Here is a 19,827-nt window from a genome sequence, read left to right as displayed (position 1 = left end):
TCCTATTTAAGAGAAATTTAAAACATTTTTTGTTCTGTCCCTGCTTTTGATTCTCTGATGGTTTCAAAAAAGACTCCAGCCACAAATGTGGTTAAATTGCTGAAAAGAAAATAGATAAGAAAGATCACCCAATCTATGCTTACAGCCATAACCTGAGTAACAAGCTCAATTACTCCAAATAAATAAGCTCTTCTAGTTACTTAATTAGGCCTGAGTATCTAAACAACCAAATAATTTGCTCAAATAAATAAGAGGAAGGCAGCCCTATACCGTTGTTGCTCTGGGGTGATACTATTCAGGGCCTGGCACATCACTTTCGTCTTAAAGCTGTAACTGCTCGTCAGGCATTAATTAAGCTTTTTAAGTATACAGAGAACTCTAATCCCAAGAGCTGTGTTCTGTACGCTCCAAAAACATCTCTTGGGAGTTAACACAAAATTTAAGTCCTCACAATAGTGATTTTATTAAATTAGTTGCTTTATAAAACATTGCAGATGTCATAATTGTTAACATAACAATTTACCAAACTGTAGTCAACTGGTGCAGTTTGCTGAGCATGTTTTATAAAGGAAAGAAAATGCCAAAACCCTGTTAAAGTTGTTCCATTGCAGCCTAGGAGTACAAAGGAGAATTGTTTCTCAGACACTTAAATCAGGGAAATAAAACAGGTGAGCTTCCCTCCCCCATCTGAAGCACTCCATCAGCAGAACAGTCTGATAAACAGAAACTAGACAGTCTATGCATTCGAGAGATTCCACAAGTTGTAATGCAATGCAGTAATGGAGAGGTTTACCTTCTTCAGCTTCAAAGTTGGAGGGTTTTGGTCATTTAACTTTTAAATATCAAGCTAGTGCTTTTCAGCCGTTGTATCTTCACTCTGAGATAAGCAGTCTTCTTCACAATGTATTTTTTTAATATCCTCACGCTCAATTTTAAGACAAAGCAATTTTAATACTAGGTGCACACCACATGCCCTTGCCGCAAACTGCTTTTCTTGACAAGTTATGAAGTAGTTCAAGGAGGTATGGTTAAGGCTGTATTACTGAATGGTGCTGGTAAATACTACACAATTTTTGTCATGTTGCAACCTTTGTTTCCAATTCAGTGACTGCTGCTATGGAATCAGCAACAATGACAACATTATTAGGTTTGTTTTTTTTTAAACTATGATTTAGTAGCAACTGAGGTTCCCAATTTTAACCCCTTGGCAACAAGATCCAAGTTCCCTCATTCGCACATTAGCACCTAAGTGTCAAGGGGTTAAATAACCAGCACAAAAGATACTGCACTTCTGATTGTAGCATTTGGCAGAACTGAAAGAAAAGGAAGTTGTGCTACATGTTGAAGGGATTGTGGGCAACAGAAAGAAGACACCAGGAGAAGAGAAAATGTCACATGAAGTCTTCATAGTCTTGTACGTATCCTCCGTCATAGCCACCATAATCTGCCAGATCGTCTTTCATGGTAGCCTTTAATCCCCCTCCAGGGACCACACCTTTCTTCTTCTTTTTGGCTTTGCTTTGCTAAAGATAAAAGAGAGTTAATTCATGAGACTACTATATTATGGGCACCTTTTCTGGTACAGAAACCCTCAGACGCCAAAGCCTCTGGTACCAAAAAAACCTTTAGTTCTCAAAAAGGGAAATCCCATACCCTAACCCTGGGCAATTTCTATTAATTCCAAAAAGAAAACTATGACCATGTCTGTAAACAAAAGGATGGTAACGGCACTCACACTCCTGCTCTGTTCCAATTTAAAGTTTTAGTTCAGGCTCTTACTACACCTGTTTAGAATATTATGCCTACACCCATGTCCTCATGTAATATGCATTTCCCCCACACGCTTGCTCTTACCTTTTCTTGCTTTTGTTTTTCACTGCAAAGCACAGTCAATGAATTGGTAATCTTTTTCAAGTCATCAATTTCCACTAAGGAAGAAAAAAAAAAAGGAATACCATATCTAATTTGACCATCATTAACTTCAGTAACTTTGAAAAGACTTATGAATTTGTCCTGTTAAACATAAGATGGTAAGGAATCATTCAGTCTGTGGTTAGGCTCACGAATCAGAACTATTTAAATTTCTTTATAATGAATGACCTGTAATAACCAAGACACCACTGTTTAACCAAAGAGAAACGAGAAGTATCTTCAGAGCTCACAGTGCTCCCTACCATACTTCCTTAATCCACACCCGTGAATGGGCGGTGGGGGGCGGGGGGCACGGAGGATAACCATGCCTTTCCACAACACATCCTCACTGACCAGTGAGGAGTGGCTGAATGAAGGTGGAACAACAATTCTTAAAACTACAAATGACAACTCTCCACACCTTGGGGTCTCCATTTTCTACCACAGGAACTAGAATAAAACTAGTAGTGTCTCAGAAATCTCAGTGTCCCATTGGAGACAAGCCTCTTTATGGGACAATACATCCTTCCATCCTTAAGAGAAATATCAAGCTGGAAACAGACACCAATTTTCAGCTACCAGAAAAGTGTCTCAGTTCTGGTTAGAGTGCACCTTCAAACATGGGGAAAAAAGTATGTGCAAATAAAATACCAGCTATGGGTATATCACTAATCAAATTCAGAACCTCCAGCTTAGTAAAGATTTCTTAAGGAAAACCCAATTTAAAGTTGTGTAGAATTCCTTTTTCTTAATCTTAACAGCAAATACTAGCAAAAACAGTCCCTTCCACATTAGTCCACTCCACCCCTGGTTTTTAACTCCCACACACTCTGCCTCTGAAATGAATGACTCCTCTCAGGGCATGGCACCACACCCACGGACTCAGAGAATAGGGACCAGCTCTGTTGAGCGACTTAAACCGAATCACAGGCGTCCTTGTTTGTAAAATGAACAGACACGTGCTGTGGTCTCAGGTCTAAAATTCCATATGCTCAGGGGTCATTTTCCCCAAAAAATACTTCCTAGTCTCTTTAAGATACAATTAGATGAAAGAATAAGCTAGTGTTTTATTAGCTGCTGGGTCAGCAAAGCCCAGATGTCCCTTTTGGGAAGCTATTTTAAAAACATTAAGAAGGCAGCCTCAAAAAACAAAACCACTCACACCATCTATTTGCAGAATATTCCCAAGGTAACTTCTAAAAAGCAAATTCTACATTTATTACAGAAAGCAAAAAAATAAACCTCTATCCTCCTGAGTATGATGTGCCCTTCCTAAAATCTACCCACCAAGATAGAAATTAGAATTACTTACATGAAATACACACATCTCGAACTAAGGCTTCCAAAAAACTGGCATAATATAGTGACTTTTCATATTGTGTAATTTTATCTTTTAGTAACTTTCCAAACTCTGTGAAGTCATCTCTTGAAGATGGGTTCATAGCATCTATTCCATAAACTGTATTATTAACACCTGCAGGAGAAGAGGGAGCACTAAAAATATCAAAGATTGTTTTCAAGTTTATAAACCAACTAGCTGAACAACCCTGTTATTTCATGCTAAAGCACAGGTTCTTAACCTGGTCCATTGGAGTCCTTGGACAGCATTCAAGAGAGCTGTGAAGTTGGATCAGAAAATTTACAGCTTTATTTTCACTAACCTCTAATGTTTCCTTTCATTTTGATTACAGGCAACATATCACAGTGATATTAGCAAAACCTGTTACCAGTAAAAGATCAGGTATTTTCATATCACATTAGTTGTAGTTGTCTTGAAATACTGTTTTCAAATTACATTACTTACTAGACCTGCCACTAGATCTTATTTAATGCATTAATAAAGAAGCACATTATTACTGTATCTCAAGTTAATATTTTGATACCTATTTCAATATAATAGGCTTCCTTACTAAGTAAAATCCTGTGTATTTTATACTTTTAAAAACACTGTATTAAGGGACCCATAGTCTTCAGCAGACCACCAAAAGTATGCTCTTAAAACACAGGTCTAAGAATAGCCCACAGCAAAGTGCAGAGAGAAGGAAAAAGCAAAAACAAAAACAAAAAACAAAACATGGTTCCTGTGAAAGTATCCAGCTAAGTGATTCCAGAGGCTAAGCAGGGGTAAACCATGTGTTAAATCCCAACAGAAAAATAAATCTGGCCTAAAAGGATTCTAAGCTAAGAAGACAGTACACTCTGTCTCATCCTCAATAGTAAAGTAAATTAGTTGTTAACAATATCACTGATTCAGTATTTTGGCATGAGAAACACATCATTAAAATCCTATTAACCAAATGATGCCTGTATGAATGCATGTTTTTGCCTTTGAATCTATAATTGTGGTCCCATATTAGAATTTATAGGTACCATGTAAACTCTTCTCTTTAATAAACACATGGGTGGCTTTTACCATCCTCTGGAGACACTGGATAATGGCTGCGTGCCTTCTGTGAATGCAAAGTCAAGCACACACCAGAACCCAGGAGCACCACAGCAACTCCTCTCAGACTGCTCGCAACTCCGGGACAGAGAAGATCAAACGTCCCGCAGAAAGGAGAATGATCGTTATAGCCTGCTTGATCCATTTTAAAAACGAGGAAGGATGGGGGTAAAAAGCAAGATAACTAGGATCCTTCTTAGCTCTAGGTTTCAAAGTTATTTAACTGCTTCAACATGATCTTCTACTCTGAAAAGTACTCAATAGGTAATGACAACAATGAGCTTAATTAAACAAAGTGAGAGCTTTTATCTATTTCTTTGGCCATGTTTCTTACTTTACCCTTTACCCCTGGAACACTCTGAACTCACCTACGTACAGGACCCTGAACATGTCTTTCATCTCATGTACCAACCAGAGCTGCAGGGATGGCACACGGCAAATGGAAGCCCTCCGAGGGCCAAGAAGGGTCACAGAAAGAAATGACCCTGAGCAAAGGCACAGCCTTATAGTCAGTTTAACATTTAAACCTCAAAGCTGTAGGCCTCACACATTTCATCCAAATTTCATCCACCTGATAAAGGTATTTAAAGCAGCAGTATACTTTATTTGGGTCCAATGGCTTATCTTAATATTTTACTGGATACTCAAGACAATTATTAAAAAACGTGAACATGTATCTCACTCCAACTTAAGCAATGAAATCTCAAATATAAACATTAAAAACTACTTTCTAATACCTAAGTTTCAGCCAGTATTATATTATTTCAAAAAAGAGGTTTTCTAAACTTTCATAACTAGTAACATTTCCACTGTATTCACCTGGAACGTCACTACTTCACTGCAATCACCACCACCAGCCCCTCCCCCCCCTTACCAAACGTTTCTTTTGCTAATTCAAGGTCTGATTCTTCCTGTAATTTCTTTAGCCGCAGTTTATCTGCTAATTGTTCTTCTGGTGTTAGCACTTTAGGTTCTTCAGGTTCTTCTAACTAAAATGAGACAGACAGGAAGTTTTAAAACAGCTGGCACTATGATGGACCGTACATTTTTGTGTCGTGTGAATTTTTTTTATAAACGCATACGAAGTGTTTATTATATTTCAGGCATCTTTCTAAACACTAGGATTTATTTATTAGAGAGAGAGAGAGAATGAGCACGAGGGATAGAGGGAGAGAGAAATCTCAAGCAGACTCCACGCTGAGCGAGCGCAGAGCCTGACATAGGGTTCACTCCCATGAACTGAGATCACGACCGGAGCTGAAACCAAGAGTCGGATGCTCAAGCAAATGTGCCACCCAGGCGCCCCAACACTTTAGATACTCTTATCCTGATTTTACGTTAAAAAAAAAGTCTGGGGGCGCCTGGGTGGCACAGTGGTTGGGCGTCTGCCTTCGGCTCAGGGCGTGATCCCAGCGTTCTGGGATCGAGCCCCACATCAGGCTCCTCCGCTATGAGCCTGCTTCTTCTTCTCCCACTCCCCCTGCTTGTGTTCCCTCTCTCGCTGGCTGTCTCTATCTCTGTCGAATAAATAAATAAAATCTTAAAAAAAAAAAAAAAGTCTGAGGCACAAAGAGGTTAAGCAACTGGCCCATGGTAACAGAAGGTTAACAGCTGGTAATGTGAGAGAACGGAGACTAGAACCCAGGAGACTGGGTTTATTTCCAAAACAGCCTTTTTAAAAAATATGGAATTGAGACTACAGAAAAGGGAAAGATTGCACTCTCATGTTCTGCTGCTAAAGACCGTATTTTGAAACAACCTTTCTAGGGCAACTTGGATATTTCCAAACCAAAAACTAAAGAAAATGGTTTCTTTATAGGGGGTGACAGGGAACAGGATGGAGAGGATAGAACAGGAATGGATGTCTGAGACTTTTCGGAGTGCACCATTTCTGTATAGTTTTGACTTCTGAAAACATTTCATGTTTAAAAAATAAAGTTAGATAAAGAAGAAAAGAAAATCTTAAAATGGAAACAAATGACTCTAAAATGTATATCAAAATACACAGGGAAAATAATACAAATGACTTCAGAACCCAGAACGTAATTCTACATCCTTAGTAGGATATAGTCTAAACCCAAAAGAACTGCAAGGAAATCCTAAACTTGATTCAGTAGCTTCACATTATTAGTATTACTACTATACATTATTAGTATTTCTTTTTTTTTTTAAAGATTTTATTTATATATTCGACAGGACAGAGACAGCCAGCGAGAGAGGGAACACAAGCAGGGGGAGTGGGAGAGGAAGAAGCAGGCTCATAGCAGAGGAGCCCGATGTGGGGCTCGATCCCATAACGCCGGGATCACGCCCTGAGCCGAAGGCAGACGCTTAACCGCTGTGCCACCCAGGCGCCCCACATTATTAGTATTTCTACTGTTATTGTAGAAAAGCTAATAAAAATTATGTTAACGTTATTAGAAACCAGAATTTTCAGAATAAGAGAAAACATCAATATGAACACAACACATATGTACATTTATTTATTTCCTAGCTTCACCCATAAAAAGGGTCTAGAAGGCAAGGCCACCTCAGTAACAGTGAGTACTACTAGCAACTAGATTTGGCCTCTAAATATCATTTCCAACTAAAAAAGAACCATAAAGTAGTAGCTGATTCCAGGCCTAAAGAAGAGAGTTTACCAGGTGAGCCCAACATTTCTTACCGTCAGAAATCAAGGAAGTTTTCAAAGATTCTGTCAAAAAGATGAAGACTGGAACTTAAAGGGTTTCCTACAGGCTAAACCTGGGACAATTTGAGCATCAAAAAAGTAATTACCGTATCTGAGTAAAACACAATAAATTTATAAAAACCTCTAAATCCACAAACATACTCAGAAAGAAACCCACAAAAATCTCTTTTTTCACCATTTGAAGTTATTATTACACTCCCTCCTTACTCCGAAAAATTGGTAATTAAAAGAAAACAATTAAGCTTTTCCTCTTCCAGCACAAACCATATCCAAAGTAACCAAACAGCAAAGTTTCTTACTTTTTTCTTACTTTTTCCTCCCTGGAAAAAAAAGCCAGCCAGTAACAAATGGAAGAGAAATCACAGGAGGAGAAAAATCACCAGTCTGCAATCCCTAATAAAACTAGGCAACAATCATCACTATACTTAAATGGGTGAGAGGCTAACGTCAAACTGGATTACTTGCAAGGATATGTAATTTTATAACAGAAGGATCAGGCTGTTACCACCTTAACTGAGTGATCAATTTTAGCATCACTAATAATAGGACAGACATTATGTGACTCCTGGTGTGATGTGATGCAATACAAGCACACAGCATGACCTCTCAAGGATTTCAATTAAAAATGTTTAATCTGAGGGGCGCCTGGGTGGCACAGCAGTTGGGCGTCTGCCTTCGGCTCAGGGCGTGATCCCGGCGTTATGGGATCGAGCCCCACATCGGGCTCCTCCACTATGAGCCTGCTTCTTCCTCTCCCACTCTCCCTGCTTGTGTTTCCTCTCTCACTGGCTGTCTCTATCTCTGTCAAATAAATAAATAAAATCTTTAAAAAAAAAAAATGTTTAATCTGAATCCAATCAAACGTTTAGACTTATCTGCCAAGTTACAGGAAACTGCAACTCCAAGCAATCAGACAAATCAAGAAGGTGGGATGTTTATAAAGACAACGGGGCCCCTCTCTTCAATAAGTCAATGTCATTTTAAAAAGAGACACTCCAGAGACTTAGGACATGTTAACAACCTAATGTAATACAAGTTCTTTGTCTGAACAAACCATACATAAAAGACAATTTGGGACAATCAGAAAAATGCATATAAACTGAATACTAGAGAATGTTAAGAAATTACAGTTCATTCTATTAGGTATGTAATCATGTGAGAAATAGTCTTGCTCTTTCAGAGATGCATACTCAAGTATTTAAAGATTAAATACATAATTCTGTTATGTACTTGATTATATTTTAACAATAACAAAAAAAGAGATGAAGCAGATATGGCAAAATATTAGCAACTGTTAAATTTAGGTGACATATATGATTATTCACTTTCTCTATTTTTATGTTTGAAATTTTTCTGAATGAAAAGTCAAGAAAAAAATTAAAAGCTATGATCTGATATGAAGATCTGATATGAAGAGATTAAATGATACATTAAAGGTGAAAACTATAAAAATTTTAAAAAGTTAAGAAAAGCAAGGAATAAGAATATATAGGAGTATCCAAATCCATAAAGATACCTCAGTGATGTAAGAAACTGATATTCTTTTAAGGGATAGAGGGAGAAAAACAGGATATATAAATGAAGAGTTGGGAGTTCTTCTTAATATTGATTTTTTAATCATGTAAATGTATTTTCTATTAAAAAAAATTAATACAGTATTCCTGATCTTCCTCTAAATAATCAGGAACAAAAACACCTATATAGTACATGGCAGAGAGGTGGATACTTTTTCTATTTCACTCAATATGTAACTGCAAATAAAGACTCATCACAACTAGAAAGAACTGCAGCCACTAGCAAAAATCACTGACTGTGGTACTGCACAATCATGACTGTTCCCAAATGTTTGTGGAAACTTAAAAGGCATTCTAATACATAAGCTTCTGAGTTAACTTTTTGAAAAAACCACAAATTCAGTTTGGGGATTCGCTTATTTGATAGTGTCCATTAACAGTCTTTACAAAGTCCTTCAGATTGCTAGGTAATACTTGCGGTATGTCAAGACACTGTACCACTACTGATGTGAGAATTCTGTATTGCAGGAAATGAATGGTACTTACCCTCTTTTTAATTTCTTCTTGCCTTTTCTTCTGTTGCCGTTCTTTCTCTTTTATTTTCTCTGCTATTTTTTTCTTTTCTGAAACTTTTACTTCTGAAAGAAATGTTTTAATCAGTTACCTTGAATATTTTGAAGTTTATGGATGAGACAGACACGTAACACTTGTATACTTCAAGAGACCAACTTCTCCCAGCTCCAGTTTCATATGGTGATTTATAGGCAAATAAGAATGGGAAAGTTCTGGGACTCTTCCTTTCTCCTCTCTGATCTGACCCCTAAGACCCAAACACCTCCCTCATATTTCCCAGCACTTTCAGCAGGATTTAGAGCATTAAAATATGAGGCCACACCCTCTACTCTCTCCTAACACCAGCACCCAAACAGAAAGCAGCAGGCAGTATCCAATTTGATGATGATTTGAGGAGAAAAGATACGGGAGAAAAGAATAAAGGGAGAATAGAAGGATGTTTGGGTTTCTAAACACCAGAATTTTCAATTTTGTGAGCATTCTATCATGTGTCTTAACATCAGCACTACATGCTCACCAAAACAGAAAACCAAAAATGAAGGAACCCCAGTGGCTCACCTGGCTTTACTTCTGCTTCCTCTTTTTTTTCATCATCATCATCATCATCCCAGTTATCCTAAAGAAAAGGACCTCTATTAATAATTCTCGCATGTTTACTTTTCCATATGCACCTTATTATCAACTTTTCTAAATCCACAGATACAAGTTTATTAGAATTTTTTTGGTATTGCATTAAAGTTATAAATTAATGTTGGGGGAACAGCAATCTAATTTATGATGTTGAGCTACCCTAGCCAAGGAAAAGGTCTTTCCATTTGTTGAAGTTTACTTTCATATTTTTCAAGGAGTGTTTTAAAGTTTCTTCTTAGGGGTGCCTGGGTGGCTCAGTCCATTGAATGTCTGCCTTCGGCTTTGGTCATAACCCCAGGGTTGAACCCCCAGTCAGGCTTCTCCCTCTCCCCACCCCCACTCCCACTTAAACTCTCTTATGAGTGCTCTCAAGTAAATAAAATCTTTTAAAAAAAATAAAGTTTCTCTCTTAGAAGTTTTGTGAATTTCTCTTTAGGTTCATTCCTAAGAATTTCTGTGTTCCTACTGTAAATAGGGTTTTTTTCCTGTTATGTCCTCTGACTGGTTATTATTTGTGTATATAATTGGCTTTTATGTTAATTTTATATCCTGCTACCTTGTTAAAGACGTTTGTTTGTTTATTTATTTATTCATTCATTCATTTATTTATTTAGAGAAAGAGCAGGGGGAATGGGGGAGAGAGAATCTCAAGCAGACTCCCCACTGAGCGCGGAGCCTGAAGCCGCAGATCCCATGACCCGGAGATCATGAACTGTAACCAAGAGTCTGACGCTCAACTGATTGGGACACCCAGGTGCCCTACTTCTGTACCAATTCTTATGCCTCCACAACTGATTTATCCAACTGCACTGCTAAACCTCTAGTACACTGTGAATGGTAGCAGCGGTAATGATCATTATCTTCTTCTCTCAATGGAAATGCCCCTGGTATTTCCCCATGAAGTAGATGCACCCCACCACATTTCTGCAGTAAAAGTTATCAGTCTTTTCTTCTCTTGCCTGTGGATTTCAAGTCAGCTTCTTCTAGAACATATACACTTTCATTGTTTTTTCATTTAGATCTCTGGTCCATGTGGAGTTTTTTCCCTTGTGTGGTATGGAGTATGGATCTAATTCTCTTTCCAAATGGTTATCCAGTTGTCATAGCATCAGTTATTAAAAAGTCCACCTGAGTCCAGTGATTTACCATATAATAAATTTTCACAGGTACTTGGTCTATTTCTGCTTTCTATTCTATCTCACTGTCTATTTTCTCTTCATGCACCAATACCACACTGCTTTCCTTACTTTTAGCATGTTTTTATATGGGCCAAGGCTAGTCCCTCCCTTATAGGTTTTTCAGGATTTTTAGTGCCTGGCCATTCTTGTATGTTTGTTTTTCCATATTAACTTTTATATCAACGTGTCTAATTCTGTAAAAAAGCCTCTCTGCTAACAAAATACAAGATAACCAAGCTAAAACTACTTCTCTTAGAGTAACTGCAGCTGTTTTAAATAAAAAACTGAAAAGACTTTATACTTCTTACTTTCCCAAATGCAATGGCTCAATTATTTCAAGTAATATTCCATTCAACACAACCCTGATTAATGAATTAAATCCATATAATATTTAAACCCAGTATTTAAGAGCAGTCAGAGCTGATCAACAGCTGCTTGAATCCACTCCCTTACTTGGGTGGGGCACTTTAAGGTGGATCTATGCTCTTGTCTTCTCTATACCTAACAGTCACTAAATATAAACTGATTATCAAACAATTTCCCAAAGGCTCCACAGATTTAGAATGTTTGAGTTTAATAGGGACAGACACAGCCTTGTATTTAGATAGGGCTTTAATCTATAGGTAGCCTGGCCATTGTCTCAGCAACTACCAGGCACACTATCACATGCCATTTGAAGCTGAACCACAGAATTGCAGATGCAAAGCAGGAGGCCCTGATGCCACTGGAAGATGTAGAGGGTGACTAATGTGCCTAACGATGACATCAAGCTTCTGTTTTATAACAAGACAAGTCATAATCTGAATCAGTCTAGGTATTTAAACTAATCAAGCCTTGATTTTAATAAAAATCTCTAAGTCCACCAAAGAACTAAAAAATCCTGATTAAGGCTGCCATACAGTCTACAAGCAGAGTAGAAAGAAGTATGTATAAAAGTAAAATATTTTGGGGCACCTGGGTGGCCCAGTCGGGTAAGTGTCTGCCTTCGTCTCATGTCATGATCCCAGAGCCCTGGGATCGAGTCCTACATGGGGCTCCTTGCTCAGCGGGGAGCCTGCTTCTCCCCCTGCTTGTGTTCTCTCTCTCTGACAAATAAATAAATAAAATCTTAAAAAAAAAAAAAGGTAAAATATTTTTATAATCACCTTATTTTGGCAATTTAACTCACGTTTCAAGGTTAACAGACTAAAAGCAAACCTGCTGGTCACTGTTGGGACATCTAAGAAATTAGAGAGCAAATGTCTGTATAATCTCACTGGTTTGCTTAAGTGCTTGTTATCAATATACCGTAGTACAAAAGGAACTCTAGAGCTAAAAATAAAAATTAACCACCAGGAGTTTTTTGTTGTTGTTTTAATCTTTACAGAACACAAAAAGTTGGGTCTATGAGTGATATACTGCTTAGGCGGTGCTTCAGACAGGAAGACCATTTGCTTACTTCAAAGGGGTACATATTCACCACTCTCTACTAATAATAGTGATGATGATGATGATGATGATGATGATGATGATGATGATGATAAAGCATTTACCAAGTGCTTACTTTGCACCAGGCACTGTGCAAAGGGCCTTACGTGTAGTAACACAGTTAACCCTCACAAAAGGTCTGTAAGTAAGGTGGTTATCCCCATTTTACAGATGAGAACATTAAGGCCCTGAGACAGCTATCCCAAAACCTCAGTGAAATATAATGAAGGAACCAAAAAACAAAACAAAACAAAACAAAACAAAACCACCAACCAAAAAAAATGAAGGAACCAGTTCTAAATGGACCAAAATTCCTTTAAAGTGTCATAGTAAACATAACTTCTTACTTGAGCCCTGAAGTATACAATAACTATCTGAGAATTAGGTCTCTCCCCACCAAAATGTGTTCTTTCAATCAGTTCTGGAATGAGTTCCCCTGGAATTGCAGGAAAGCTCATCAAAGAGAAGGCTATGGCACATAGTATTATGCCAAGCTACAACTCTATCAGCTACCTACCTCAAATTGCCTGTCATCACAGGTTTTCTACTAATTTTACAAAACTACTCTAGCAGCCTCTGGTATTAGGAGGCCAAGAGAGAAGTATGGCTAAAAATGAGCAGCTCCATCACAGTACATCCAAAATGGAGAAAGAGATACATCAGAGGAGCATTTCTCAGATCCCTTTCCCAGTAAAACATCAACCCCACTCATATCACTGCTCCCTCAGTATCTCATTTATACCAACTCTATGTACCACCCCTATCCCTATTCCTGGTTTCCCCATCAAAGCATAAACCTTATTCTCAAGTTAAACTGTCCCATCGGTGCAGACATAATGAGGCTACCTAGAATTCCACCGCAGAATGGATTTCAGAAGCAAAAGCAGTGGCTTCTGTCAACAAGTCCTGGGAACAGCTATGGCACCTGCTCCTGCGTTCATAAAAGAACCATGAAAGGCAAGCCTTGCCAGTCACCCTCACCCCTGAGTGCTCAAAACAAATCTGCCCTGGGGATGCCTAGGTGGGTCAGTTGGTTAAGCATCTGCCTTCGCCCAGGTCATGATCCCAGGGTCCGGGGATCGAGTCCCACATCGGGCTCCTTCCTCAGCGAGGAGCCTGTTTCTCCCTCTGCCTGCATCTGTTGCTCCCCCTGCTTGTGCTCTCTCTCTCTCTCACTCTCTCTGTCTCTCTGAAAAATAAGTAATATTTTTAAAAACAAAACAAAACAAAACAAAAAACCAAATCTGCCCTGAAGCTTCTACCACATCGGGGACAAGTCCCTAAAGAAGGGACCATATGATGTTAACAAAGAGACTAGTCACCCTTCCAAACAGACGTAACCCCAAAAGCAGGTAAGGTAGTTTTCCCCAAGAACTTAAAAGTTTTTGTTTCCTTAGTTATAAAATTTGCAAGTGCCTAAAAAGTACACGTAAGGTAGAATGTCGAAATCTGCCCAATTTTCTATAAACACTAGGACTTTGTAAATGTTGACAAAAACTTCAGATAAAATTCAAAAAAGGTTCTTCAAGAAACAACTAAAATTAACACATTTAAATAGTGAGTAAATCTGTAATTTAGTAAGCTCTAAATGGTTATTTGGTTTCAGACAATACCTATCAATAACCAAGTAAATTCCTTACCCAATTATTTTTGGTAGGTAATAAATCTGCCAACTATAACATTCAATTTATCTTCAAAAGAATCACCCGGGTTGCTCTTGTAAAATGGCTAGCTTCCTTAAAACAGAGGCAATTCATAAACTACTTGCTTACCTATACTCTTCTATGGATACACACTCAACATCATTTGAGCCATTTCTCTGAAAGAGATGGCTGCTTTTCAAGTTTAAAACCTGCTTCGCGATTGAACATGACTGAGAAGTGAAAACAAAACAATTTTAAATCCTGCTTTTTAAAAATTTCTAATAATATAGTCAGTAGTTGGCTAATCTGTCATTTTTATCATGTACAACTACAGAATGTCACATGCAATAACAGAACACATTTAGGGCTGAAAATGCTTTCCAACTTAAGCAAGATATATTTATAGATCGTCAAATAGAAGTAGCTTCAAAGGAGGGTAAAATTCTTCTGCTCCATAGCAAGAGTCCATTAATTAACAGATACTCCTTTACTTTTCTTTAAGCAGTTTGGTTTAGATAAAGAATAACTTTTTGCAGGATAAGAGCCTTTTACTGATGTTCCATAAGCTGTACTGACCTGCTCTGAGAGGCCTCAGAACTCTGTAACAGGCTTCTGGGAAGGCTGAATTTCCCAGTAAAGTTCAGTCTTTTAGAAGAAGCCCAAATGTTCTTCCATCATCTCAGAACCGTGCTGTCTTCTGGAAGCCAAGGCACCTTCCTCAATAAATTCTACTTCATTTAATTCAATTCATTAAGTTTTTAGCATCCTACTATGTGTTACAGCTCAGCACTCAGTTGAATTCCATCTCAATGCCTACCTGTCTCATATGTGGTACTGTCATTAATCAATTCTATTTTAAATGCTTAGGCTAAAGCAAGATAGAGATACTGAACACTAAACAAATGGCTTATTTATTTTCAGTCATCCAGCATGACAAACACATTAGGTAAATATTTTTCAGTAACAAACATGCTTTCTAACTAAAAACTTACTAGTTTATAAAAACTATCAGGGAACTGAAATGATACAATTGAGACTTTCCTCAAAATAATCTGGTTAGGGGAGGAGAACGGTAAGTGGAGATACAGGAAAAAATAAGATTGTTCATGGGTTTATTAAACTTTACCTCTGTTTATATTTGGAATTTTTCTTAAGTTACACACACACTTCAAAATACCCATTTCTTGGCAAAATGCCCACCTTATGAGTATTTCCCAATAATCTTCCATTTGTCTGAAGTAGAGATCCCCTTCTTCAGAAGTGCTATTTCCAATGTTTGAAAAATGTCCTTACTCTGGTAGATTTAAACTATTAAGCTGGATAGGAGCCTAACAGATGACTGGATGGGTAGGATGAGACAGGCAGTTTTCAACTAAGTTCATTCTCAGATCTTTTTAAAAAATTCTATAATCCAACATTACAGGAGCAAATGCCAGAGATGTTTGAACACAGCCAGGAGAAGTTTCCTCAAAACAATTCTACACACCTTGAATAAATCCAGCTTTTAATCTATTCTATACTGAAAGGCTAGGAGACTAGTAAAATGGAGGAAAAGTTGTATTGTCCCTGCTTGCAGGGGAGAGGTACTCACTGCCTTCTCAGTCAACACAACCTGCACATCACTCCAGCAACAGGCAAGGAGTCCAGTGATAATATGCTAAGTGAACAATTACTCCCACTACCTCTGCATAACATCAGGATAGCAAGAAAGGCAAAATAAAGCAAGTGTGACAGGAGAGTATGCTTCCTAGTTCTCATCATTTTTTTTTAAGGACTTTATTTTTAAGTAATCTCTACACCAAACATGGGGGTAAAGCTTACAACCCTGAGATAAAGAGTCCCATGTTCTGCCAACTAAGCCAGCCAGAGGCCCCTAGTTCTCATCTTTTTAACTGGGAAGAAGCATAGGCTTCTCTCCTCATGAATATTAACAATTCTATGGTTTCACCTAAGTCCATTTCTGTCACTACCAGACAGTTATTTGAAAAGTCAAGGACAGCAGAATGTTTTAATGTCTACTGAAAGACAGTAAACTACTGAAGCAAATTACTGTAACAAAGACCTCAGTTTTCATTTCTCAGGACATTACAAATAACATTAAATCTATATTCTTAATGGTTAAACACTAGATGATGACATAAACTGAAGAACTTATTCTGTTTCTGCAATATCTTACCTTTGAAGACTTTATTTTTTATTTATTTACTTTTTAAAGATTTTATTTATTTATTTGACAGAGAGAGAGACAGCCAGCGAGAGAGGGAACACAGGCAGGGGGAGTGGGAGAGGAAGAAGCAGGCTCCCAGTGGAGGAGCCTGCTGTGGGGCTCGATCCCAGGACTCTGGGATCACGCCCTGAGCCAAAGGCAGACGCTGAACCACTGAGCCACCCAGGCGCTCTGACCTTTGAAGACTTTTAAAAAATTCATATGTTGTACTATTTAAAAGTTATTATTTGATGTCATGAAAACTAAGCCTTGTTTTTGTATCCTTACTAAAGAATTAAGTACATAACATGAGAATTCAGAAATTCGGTATCACTCACTACCATCCAAAGTGACAAAATTCAACTAATTGGTAAACTCTGAGCGAGCCAAAACTTGCTTGATAACCAAGGTCATCCCGTTCAAAACACAAAATTCACAGTAAATTGCCACTGTGGAGAGAACTTACTCTGGAGCTCAGGAAATCAAAAAATGTGGCACAAAATAAACCCCAGATACTAGATCTAACCAGTATATTTTCCTTTAGCCAGAAAAATTTAGACTACATCTTGAAGTAATAGAGTATTAACATTTATTGAGTGCCTCCCAAGTGCTAGGTAACTCTGCTTAATGCTAGACATATTAAATAATTTAAGGTGCAAAACAGGGGCGCCTGAGTAACTGAGTTGGGGTTGGACTCGATTTCGGCTCAGGTCATGATCTCGGGCTCGTGAGATGAAGCCCCGCCTCGGGCTCCGCACTAGGCATGAAGCCCGCTTAAGATTTTCTCTCTCCCTTTCCCCTGACAATAAATAAATAAGTAAGTAAGTAAGTAAGTAAGTAAGTAAGTAAATAAGTAAAATGCAAAAGAACCCACTGAAGTTATCTCCTATAATGAAAATTTAGATTGGGAAACTAAAAGGAAAGATTAAAAAACTTGTTTATAACCACAAATAGAGAAAATGTCAAGGCAATAATACACACCCAGGTCTGTCTGATTCCAAAGCCCAGGAATCAAACTATTCCTTGAATACCATAACTTGGGAATCTTGAAGAAATTCAAAAGAAATAAACCAACATTTCAACTCAGAAACAAAACGGACAAGTTCAGTTTTTCTCCAAGATCAACTTCAATATTTATGTAAAAGAATTAAGATTTGCATAAAAGAAAGAATCTGTGCTGAAAGAGTGGACACGATGACCTTTATGATCTCTTACAACCTGCAAATCTCTTAGATCCAAGTGCTCAGAATTATATTTATTAGGACTGACACCCTTTAGATCCAATAATCTCAGGAAGGCTACTTCACGGTATCACTTCAGACTACTCCATTTGGACTTCATTTTCTGGTACTTCTTTCCCGATTTCTCTAATCTTTTCTTCTCATTTGCTAAATTATTCCCAATTTTCAAAACTGATGTTCTAACAGCTGCATCCAGTAAGCACAGAAAAAGTGAAAGGACAAATCTGAACTGAAGGCTCAAAACAGAAAGTCCACTACAATGTAGGGAGGTAACTAAAGTCTCAATGAGACTGATATACAATCCATTCCCATCCCTTATAACATATAAATGGAGCATCTAAGTATCTTCACAAGAGTACTACTCATTTATTAATCCCAATGTGTGCAAAGCTCACATTATTCCTGAACCTCAAGCTGTTCCATAAATTGGTCATCCACATCATCCGACTCAGGAGAAAAAGGTAAAATCCAAAGAAAAGTAGTATTAAGTTCATAGTAATTATCCAGCTTAAATTTTCTCAACCCAAGCAGAGGACTTAATAGGGTTCCCAATATGTGTTGAAGGGTAGAAGTTAGGAAAGTAAAACATCCACTAAGCGAATCAAACCAAGAGAAACCATTTTCTCAATTTATACAAAACTTTATCTGCACAAATATAAAAAGATCTTGAGAGTTCTGTTAATAAGAATCTTAACATTCTGGGCTTGAAAGGTTTGTTAGCTACTTAAAACAAAAACAACAAAAAAATAACGCACTAGTCATACTGTCCTCTGAAGCCATTTGATGAGTCCCCAGGAGTCTTCAAAAACAAACGACAAAGGTACATCTGGTTCAGAGCAAGAAGGCATAGAAGAAAAACAATGGTCCCCTCGTCTATTCCAACCATTATTTCCCTAGGTGCTGTTCGTATGTAGATAAATAACTTACTCTGTCAACTGTCCGTTTTCCAGCTCCCTGTGTGGACTACCTGTTTCTGACCACTAGCCGCTGGCTATCTCAGTACTTGGTTCATCCTTTTACCACAGGGTGGGGGAGGGAAGCCTAAAGTTATTTTACTTTATTGTTTCTTTTAATCTTGTGTAAAAAAACAAAAACAAAAACAAAAAAACAAACAAAAAAAGACAAATTAAACCACAGTATTTCATTCATCTAACTGCTCGAACAAACTTTACAAATGGGCCTTCGGAGACATTTATAAATGAGTTACTGCCCCTAGGGAGACCTGAGCTCAAAAACGCAGGTGGGCTGCAAGACTTTCCATATGGGAAAAACCATGGGGCTCAATCCCCAACTTCCCAGATCCTTCTGGCGAGCGTTTCCAGACCGCGAAGTTTGCACGTGGGCCGGGCCCTGCCGCTGCTGTCACCTCCCGTCGCCAGTTTGCGGGTGGGATCCAGGCCTGGGCTCAGACCCTTAAAGCAGGGTTGGGGTAGGGGCCGCCACCAACCTCGCCAAGAAAGTCTAAAAGGCCCCGCTGCTCGACTCCGGCCCATATGGCCAGCGAGCAGAGGAGAGAAGGGCACCGGGGAGCCCTACGCTCGCGTCTGGACCCACAGCCCGCAGGCCCGGGCGGCGCCCCTGGGCCCAGAGTCCACCCGCCCGCCCCTTGGCGGGCATCCTCGCCCGCGACAGCGCCAGTACACTCCCGCGCTGCCGGGAGCCCCGGCCCGCACCCACCTTGACGTCCTCGTCCTCGTCCTCGCCTTCCCAGCGGTCCCCGCCGGCGGTGCCGCCGCCCCCCACCTTCCGCACCGGGTCTTCCACGGAGAACGTGTCCGCGTCTACGGAAGAGAGCGAGCCGCGTTAGTGCCTGCTTCGGCTTCAGGTTAGCGTCGGCCCAGGCCCTGCCCCCGTAACTTCTCCTCACCCCAGGAATCAGAGTCCCCCGCCGCCGCCGCCGCCGCCATCTCGAACCGGGTGTGAGCGTGTGTGAGGGGAGAGCTAGCGCGGAGTTAGCGCGGCGGAGGTGAGTCACTGGCTTTGCTCTCGTTGGCCGGCGCGGGGCAGGCTGGGACCGTGGCTGACTGTGCGCCGCGACCCAAGCCCCGCCCTCTCTGGCGGCGGCGGCAGGGCGACGCGCGCGCAGGCGAGAAGGGGGCGTGGAATGCGGCCGCCGGCGCGGTTGTGGGGCGGGAGGGTGAGACTGAGTGTAAAATACTACACGGTGTGGAGGTAGTGGTCTTGGAGGTAGTGGGCGGGAAGAGAGGAAGCTGCCGGGACACGGCTGCCCCAGTCTGGGCTCCGGGAGGAATCGTTACGTGCGAGGAATTTAGAAGGGCGGCCCCTTGCCTGGCGCTTGGCCCTCGCCTGTCCTCGCCAGCCCTCCCCA

General features: G+C 39.6%; 1 protein-coding gene across 1 annotated transcript; it reads right to left on the bottom strand.

The window, feature by feature from the left end:
* Nucleotides 1-444: 444 nt before the first annotated feature.
* Nucleotides 445-19,517, bottom strand: EIF3J (eukaryotic translation initiation factor 3 subunit J). The gene is made up of 8 exons (XM_045772350.2): nucleotides 19,366-19,517; nucleotides 19,176-19,279; nucleotides 9,692-9,749; nucleotides 9,107-9,198; nucleotides 5,229-5,343; nucleotides 3,224-3,385; nucleotides 1,855-1,928; nucleotides 445-1,523 (listed from the first exon to the last, which is right to left on the bottom strand). The coding sequence occupies exons 1-8, from the start codon at nucleotides 19,403-19,405 to the stop codon at nucleotides 1,392-1,394; spliced, it is 777 nt and encodes a 258-aa protein (XP_045628306.1). The 5' UTR covers nucleotides 19,406-19,517; the 3' UTR covers nucleotides 445-1,391.
* Between the last annotated feature and the right edge of the window lie 310 nt (nucleotides 19,518-19,827).

The sequence above is a fragment of the Ursus americanus genome, chromosome 36 (assembly GCF_024610735.1).
Source record: "Ursus americanus isolate L20-20 chromosome 36, mUrsAme1.1.p, whole genome shotgun sequence".
NCBI classification, from domain to species: Eukaryota; Metazoa; Chordata; class Mammalia; order Carnivora; family Ursidae; genus Ursus; species Ursus americanus.
The sequence above is the reverse complement of the archived record's forward strand: the minus strand, read 5'-3'. Positions and strand labels throughout refer to the sequence as shown.

What these genes read in the sequence shown, in the direction of transcription:
- EIF3J (XM_045772350.2), bottom strand. Translation starts at nt 19,405, where the DNA reads ATGGCGGCGGCGGCGGCGGCGGGGGACTCTGATTCCTGGG. An exon ending in GGGGGACTCTGATTCCTGGG is followed by an intron (nt 19,280 to 19,365) that starts GTGAGGAGAAGT and finishes TCTCTTCCGTAG; the next exon opens with ACGCGGACACGTTCTCCGTG. An exon ending in ACGAGGACGAGGACGTCAAG is followed by an intron (nt 9,750 to 19,175) that starts GTGGGTGCGGGC and finishes CCTTTTCTTTAG; the next exon opens with GATAACTGGGATGATGATGA.